The 8019-nt window shown below is 49.5% G+C and overlaps 1 protein-coding gene across 1 annotated transcript; it reads left to right on the forward strand.

Moving 5' to 3' along the window:
- Positions 1–1583: 1583 nt before the first annotated feature.
- LOC102720059 (tyrosine-sulfated glycopeptide receptor 1-like) lies at positions 1584–5084 on the forward strand. Its single transcript, XM_040525205.1, has one exon. It carries the CDS (start codon positions 1584–1586, stop codon positions 4788–4790), a length of 3207 nt encoding a protein of 1068 aa, XP_040381139.1. The 3' UTR covers positions 4791–5084.
- The last annotated feature ends 2935 nt before the right edge of the window (positions 5085–8019 follow it).

The following is an 8019-nucleotide window of genomic DNA, read 5'->3' on the forward strand; positions in this document are numbered from 1 at the left end:
AACCACGAATTAGAGCACTAGAAAATGAGCAACTTCCATCTTAAACAACTAAGCAGATAACTGGCAGTTCTTTCCACCCCCAAGTCCCAATCAGACAGAAAATTAAGCCTTGGCTCCCAAAGTCAAACTTGTCAATACAACACACATTTCGCTACTTTAAAATATATGATATATGATGTACTTTGTTTTCTTGTGATATAATTTTAACTAAAAATTATATAGTGATATACTCATAAGAACTTTTGAATACATATCTAGCAATATAAATTTTATTTCATAAAAAATATATCATAAATCCTAATAGAGTAATCTTTGATAAATATTTTTTTCTAGCAAAATAAAATATGCCCCACGTTTTAAAATGGATGGAGAACATATAATACATGGTGGCCCGCACATAATATGTGCGGCTAGCATCATTATATAGATTCTCTTGTCTTGATAATAATTAATTTAATTGTTAAATCGAAATTATTTTTTTCTAAATTTATTTTTACATGGAACCTTATTTATCTATATTCTAAATTGCACTTGTATATAAACTCTTTTTTATAATAATTAATTTGTAATTTAAATTTTAAATACTTGTAAATTGTATTTATATGTAGAATCTTTCTATTAATTTTACTTTTTAACTGAAATTTAGATATTTTCAAATTATATTTATAGATGGTCTCTTCCCTCAATATCAGTTACTTTAAATTTTTAATCCGAAACTTGGTTTTTTTCTAAATTATATTTACACATGGGCTCTTTTATTTTACTTTATTTTTAATTCCAAAATTGTATTTTTAATTAGATTCTAGATGTTTCTAAATTGTATTTATAGATGATCTTTTTCCTCAATATCAATTATTTTAAAATTTTTAATCGAAACTTTGGATTTTTAGACCATACGATCTAGATATATTATAACCTAACGGTGTAGTTTTTTTAAAGATATATAGAGTGTGTTCTTGGAAACCAATTGTAGCACCATATCGTCAAACTAATCATATTCGTATGTCGTTGATCCATGGCTGAAGCATATCTAATTACAGTACTAATTATTTTCATTGTCTGACTGATACTTTCTTTTTCATTGTCCGATCGGTGCCTGATCTGATTGAGACATATCCGATTGTGATATGTACTTGGTCCAAAGATAATTATACTAATCTTTTCTTTATTCCAAAAGATTCGGTTGAGGTGTGATATTCCGATTGACCTTTTATTTTTTTTCTCCAATTAATCTTAGAATTTCTAAACCGTGAGAAACAACGTGAGCCTCCTTTTCCTGTTATTTTATATATATAATATATAGAATTTATATATATAATATATAGAAGATTATATCATGAAGCATCTGAATTTGACCCTAACAATAATGGGATACAGAGAGGACCGGGAATGTGTATTTCCAACATGAGCTGGAGCACGTACGCGTCTACGCTGCAGTTGACTCGCATTACAATATGCAGCTCCGTTCAGTTCAGCGTCGCATCAGATAACGTATCGCCGTACACAACGGCGAGCTCTTCAATCAGATCGTCCGCGGCGCGGTGGACTTGGACAGCCGTGGTCGCCGTGATGATCGTGCGGAGATGAGGGGCCAGGTCGTCGTCTCGGGAGTTCTTGTGCTGGTTTGGGTCGTCTCGCTCTGCGGCCGAGCAGCCGCGTGCGCGGAGGTGGAGAGGGAGGCGTTGCTGTCCTTCCTCGCCGCGGCCTCGCAGCGGGCAGGGGATGGCATCGTCGCCGGGTGGCGTGGTGGGTCGCCCGACTGCTGCACGTGGGACGGCGTGGGGTGCGGCGGCGACGGGGCGGTCACGCATCTGTGGCTGCCCGGACGCGGCCTCGGCGGCACGATCTCGCCGGCGATAGCCAACCTCACCGTGCTCACGTATCTCAATCTGTCAGGCAACGGCCTCACCGGCCAGTTCCCCGAGGCGCTGTTCGTCCTGCCAAATGTCACCGTCGTCGACGTCAGCTACAACCGCCTCTCCGGCGAGCTGCCTAACGTGGTGGCGGCGACCGCACGCGGCGGCCTCTCGCTTCAGGTGCTCGACGTGTCGAGCAACCTCTTGGCGGGGCAGTTCCCGTCGGCGATCTGGGAGCACACGCCACGCCTCGTGTCTCTGAATGCGAGCAACAACAGCTTCCATGGTTCGATCCCATCCTTGTGCGTGAGCTGCCCGGCGCTGGCCGTTCTTGACCTCTCCGTCAACGTGCTCAGCGGGGTCATCTCCCCCGGGTTTGGCAACTGCTCGCGGCTGCGCGTTCTCAGCGCTGGCCGTAACAATCTCAGCGGCGAGCTCCCCGGCGACATGTTCGACGTGAAGACACTGCAACATCTGCAACTCCCGTCCAATCGGATAGAAGGCTCGCTTGATCCAGAGCGGATCTCGAAGCTCATCAATCTGGTCACGCTTGATGTAAGCTACAATTTGCTCACCGGCGAACTGCCGGATTCGATCAGCCGGATCTCAAAGCTGGAGGAGCTCCGGGTAGCTAATAACAACTTCACCGGAACGCTCCCGTCGGCGTTGAGCAACTGGACCAGCCTCCGGTACATCGACCTCCGGTCGAACAGCTTCGTCGGGGACCTCACGGGCGTTGACTTCTCCGGCCTCACCAACCTCACCGTCTTCGACGCGGCAGCCAACAACTTCACCGGAACCATGCCGCCGACCATCTACACTTGCACGGCGATGAAGGCGCTGCGCGTCAGCCGCAACGTCATGGGCGGGCAGGTCGCGCCGGAGATCGGCAACCTGAAAGAGCTCCAGTTCTTCTCGTTGACCATCAACTCCTTCGTCAACATCAGCGGCATGTTCTGGAACCTCAGGGGATGCACGAGCCTCAACGCGATGCTCATGTCGTACAACTTCCGCGGCGAGGCGCTGCCGGACTTCGGCTGGGTCGGCGACCACATCAAGAACGTCCGGGTCATTGTGATGGAGAAAAGCGCGCTGACGGGCACGATCCCGGCGTGGCTGTCGAAGTTGCAGGACCTCAACATCTTGAATCTCTCCGGCAACCGCCTCACCGGCCCGATCCCCAGCTGGCTCGGTGCCATGCCGAAGCTGTACTACATAGACCTGTCGGGGAACATGCTTTCCGGGGAGATACCGCCGTCTCTGATGGCGATGCGGCTGCTGACGTCCGAGCAGGCCATGGCAGAGTTCAATCCCGGCCATCTCATACTCGCGTTCGCACTCAATCCGGACAACGGGGCGGCGAACCGGCAGGGCCGCGGGTACTACCAGCTGTCAGGCGTCGCCTTTACGCTCAATTTCAGTGACAACGGCATCACCGGCACGATCTCGCCGGAGGTAGGGAAGCTGAAGACACTGCAGGTGCTCGACGTCAGTTACAACAACCTGTCCGGCGGCATCCCTCCGGAGCTGGGCAGCCTTTCCAGGCTGGAGATTCTCGACTTGCGGTGGAACCGCCTGACGGGGACGATCCCTCCTGCACTCAAGGGGCTAAACTTCCTCGCCGTCTTCAATGTCGCACACAACGACCTCGAGGGGCCGATCCCGACGGGCGGCCAGTTCGACGCGTTCCCGCCGAAGAGCTTCAGCGAGAACCCAAAACTGTGCGGCCAGGTGATCTCTGTTTCCTGTGGCAATAGAATCAACTCGAGTGACGACGCTTCGTCCGAGGTCGGGAGGAATGTCCTGATCGCCATCGTTCTTGGAGTTTGCTTTGGCCTTGTTGCCCTCATCGTCTTCCTCGGATGCGTTGTGATCGCCGTAAGAAGAGTCGTGTGCAATGGGGCGGTCCATGACAGCGGGAAAGAACTGGAGGCGTCCGTGTTCGATTCCATGTCGGAGCTGTACGGTGACTGCTCCAAGGACACGATCTTGTTCATGTCGGAGGCCGCCGGCGAGGCAGCGAAGAGGTTGACGTTCGCGGACATCCTTAAGGCGACCAACAACTTCAGCCCTCCGAACATCATTGGGTCGGGCGGGTACGGTCTGGTGTTCCTCGCGGAGCTGCAGGACGGCACCAGGCTCGCCGTGAAGAAGCTCAACGGCGACATGTGCCTTGTCGAGCGGGAGTTCCAGGCGGAGGTGGAGGCGCTGTCAGCGACGCGCCACGAGAACCTCGTCCCGCTGCTGGGCTTCTGCATCCGCGGGCGGCTGCGGCTTCTGATCTACCCGTACATGGCGAACGGAAGCCTCCACGAATGGCTGCACGAACGTCGTGCCGGCGACGCGGGGGCGGGCGCGGCGCCGCTGCTTCTGGACTGGCGCGCCAGGCTCAACATGGCGCGCGGCACCAGCCGCGGCGTGCTCTACATCCACGAGCAGTGCAAGCCCCAGATCGTGCACCGTGACATCAAGTCGAGCAACATCCTCCTCGACGAGGCCGGCGAGGCTCGCGTCGCCGACTTCGGGCTGGCGCGCCTCATCCTCCCCGACCAGACCCACGTCACCACGGAGCTGGTCGGCACGCCGGGGTACATCCCGCCGGAGTACGGCCAGGCGTGGGTGGCGACGCTGCGCGGTGACGTGTACAGCTTCGGCGTCGTGCTGCTGGAGCTGCTCACGGGGAGGCGGCCCGTCGAGGAGGCGGCGCCGCCGCACGGGCACCAGCGGGAGCTCGTCCGGTGGGTGCTCCAGATGCGGTCGCAGGGGAGGCACACCGAGGTGCTCGACCCGCAGCTGAGGGGCAGAGGCAACGAGGAGCAGCAGATGCTGTACGCGCTCGACCTCGCCTGCCTCTGCGTCGACTCGGTGCCGTGCCGCCGGCCGGCGATACAGGATGTGGTCAGCTGGCTCGACAACGTCGACAGCGTCGGCTGATCCAACGCGTGAGCCCTCCTTGCCAAACCTGCTCTGCGAAATGGAGCGTCCTGTAAATGCGAAAAAATGGGAGTAATCTCATTCGAATTTAGCCATTAGCAGCAATCGAAGATGTAAACAGAACACCCTGAAATTACGTATTTCTGATCACTGAGTTGCCTGATCATGATGTATATAGTTGTCTACAAGCATCGAGATGCGCACGAATGGGAGATGATTTCACGAATTGTACGCTCTGATTCAAATTGTGAATAGTGGAACAATTCCAGATTATGTTCTCTCTCTTTTTTTTAATTCCACGGTTTCATCAGAGAAGAAAAGCTCAACAAAGCAGAAAGTCTATCAGTCTCTCAGCCCGTGAAACACAAGAAGCCTTCTTTAGGCCCATGTTAAGCTTGGGGTCGCTGTTATTTGTGTCCTTTTTGGGATATCATGGGCCTCTTCTGTGCTTTGCACCTTCCACTACTACTTTGTTATAGCGACTCCTGTAATTCCCCTTTTATTTTTAACACTGGACCTTTTTGTTTGTTTGATTTGTAAGCATGAACAATGCATGCATCTTGTTTGTACATGCAGTAACAAAATAGGGTTTGTTTAGTTCTAAATCACTTGAAAATAACTATACATTCAAATTATTTTCGAAGGGCCGAATCATATCAAACTTTGTGTTGCTACAATTCTCTTGTCCCTCTCTCCGTTGCGCATGGCCACTCGCGTTTGACTTTTTCACCATCCCTGTCCTCTCCTCTCCCCATTACGGTTCTCCCTAAGCCTAAGCAGTGTCAAGTCATCGTCTTCATCTCCATAGCTCTTGCCACTAGGATGCTACCGCCGCCTTGCCTGCTAACTACTCCACATCTAAAGCTTCTATGTCTGTCACCAGTGTCGGATATAGCAAATGATATCAGGAGGTTTAAATAAACTAGATAGAACTCTATAATATTATTTCCATTGATTTTCGATATAAAATTTTATAAGAGCTTAATGAGGCTCCTATAGTCCTAATGGAGGCAGTGGAGGCTCGAGATCCCCTGTCCCATTGCATGTCCGTCCCTGCCCACACCCTCGGCCTCAATGGTGTCACCCATCGGCTATAGGGCTAACTCCGGTGCATTTTACTGGTAATAGAATTTAATCCATACCGTTGATCTATATTTATCGGACAGCTATGATTAAATATACTACCAACAATATTAGTTGCAGTAGAAATTTGAAGAGGTAATATCGTACTTGCTACTGTGATCTTTATTGCAAAAAAACAAAATTACAAAATACTTAGTAATTAACAAAGAATAAAAATATTCATTTTCTACTGGTTGTATAATACTACCAGTAAAATACACTGGATAGTTGCCATATATGTTGTCACCCTATCCATGTAAGGCCACCCTTGCCGGCCTCCTACCCCTTTCACTATCTCGCTCTCAAAACACTAATATGAAGAAAGCTAGTCTGAGTGCTGCCATCACCGAGATTCTCTAAGACCGTCGCCATAACCAATGTAATACCCAGTACCCATCCACCCCTCCCCTCTCGTCCCAAGCTTGTAGACGATGCACTGGCCGTCGGATAGAATCCAACGGCAAGGCCATGCGACCGAAATTTTGGAGGATCCCTGTCACCTAGATCAATGGATCCTAGCAATCCCCAACAAAATAATGAAAATTAGACATGTGCTTAGTGCTTGCATGTTGGAATTTTGGATGTGCACAAGGGAAAAAGAACATCTAATTCTTCCATGTACCACTTTATATTACAGATGCTAACTCAAGAGAAGAACCACCACTGATGACAAGTACTAGTAAAACACATGAAAGGGACAATGGCCTGCCATAAACCAGCCAGCTACCTATTACACTGCAGTATTACTCCCGAACTAACTATTTAACTTACAGTAGATAATACCTATAAAAAAAGGAATTTCAAAAAAAAAAAACTAGGACTACAAAACTGAAAAGCTAGCAGTACACAGGTTCAGCATCCCAAAGCTCTGCTCCTCGTAGGTGATCTCACCCATCACATGCTCAGGTTTGCTGGCTTGAAGCCGTACACTGCAACAAGAACATGCAGAAATCAGTTGATACTGCATCATAGAGAGAGAGATGGTTGGCACTATCTTGCTCTTGAAACGTGCCAATTTATGCAACTATTTCAAACAGATCGAACCAGATAGATTCGTAGGAAATAATCCAGTTTATAAACAAACTTGGTAAAAAATTGTAACAAAAATGTTGACACTGACGATGATGAACAAGTTTTTCAGAAGTGTTACCTCATCTGTTCTGGATGGGATTCCAGCCGGACCTGGGAGGTCGGCGGCCGAAGCTCGCAGCCGCAGCAGGCTGTTTGAAGGGCGTCTTCACGCCGTCGACTCGCATTTGCTGCTGCTGCTGACCGGCCCTATGCCGGCTCGACGCCGCCGCCGGCGACACCAGCAGCCGCCGCGGCCGCCACCTGCTCCCTCCACCGCTCGCATTACCACCACCCAGCAGCTCCGTGCACTCAGCTAAACACGGCGTCGAACACAGCAACAGCACGAGCAGCAGCGGCAGCGCCGCCCGATGAGAAACAGAAGCAACCCTGCAAGAACTCATGGTGATCGAATCCTCTCTGGCCTGGTCCTGACAGCCGCGATATTCTTCTGCTTGGGGCAGTGTGGAGGTGAGGGTATGTAGTGGGTGAGTGAGGTGTGGATTGGAGCAAGGATCGAGGAGAGATGGTGGGAGTTAACGTGGGCTTTGGGGTGGGTTTTATTTCGGACTCCGATACTCTAATCTGTCACTACGACCAGTAGCAACTAGCAACTAGCAAGCGCCGCTCCTAAGCGGGTCGGATCTTCGACTTGGCGGCGATCCCGGGTCACCCGAATCCCATGCATGGATGGTTTCAAATTTCAAATTTATTTTTTTGAAATACTGTGAACTTTGAAATTCAGTGTCAACTACAAATACTAAACCTTCTCAATTCTGAATGAATTGGGTAATCCTTCCTTGCCAGTACATAAAATGGAAATATTACAATGGATTCGGGTGCTGGTAGATCTGAACCCGTAATTACGAGTAACAAAGATATTAATCACTGATGTGAGCATCCTGTAGTTGGAATTCATGTGCTAGTAATTAAATTTTCTGGTTCCCAGTGGGCTAAGTCAGGCATCATGTGCTTCAGCTTTGACTGTACTGATAAACTTTTGGCATTGGGCATTGGCCTAAGACTAGGGCTGGTCGGG

The sequence above is a fragment of the Oryza brachyantha genome, chromosome 6 (genome assembly GCF_000231095.2).
Source record: "Oryza brachyantha chromosome 6, ObraRS2, whole genome shotgun sequence".
Classification (NCBI taxonomy): domain Eukaryota; kingdom Viridiplantae; phylum Streptophyta; class Magnoliopsida; order Poales; family Poaceae; genus Oryza; species Oryza brachyantha.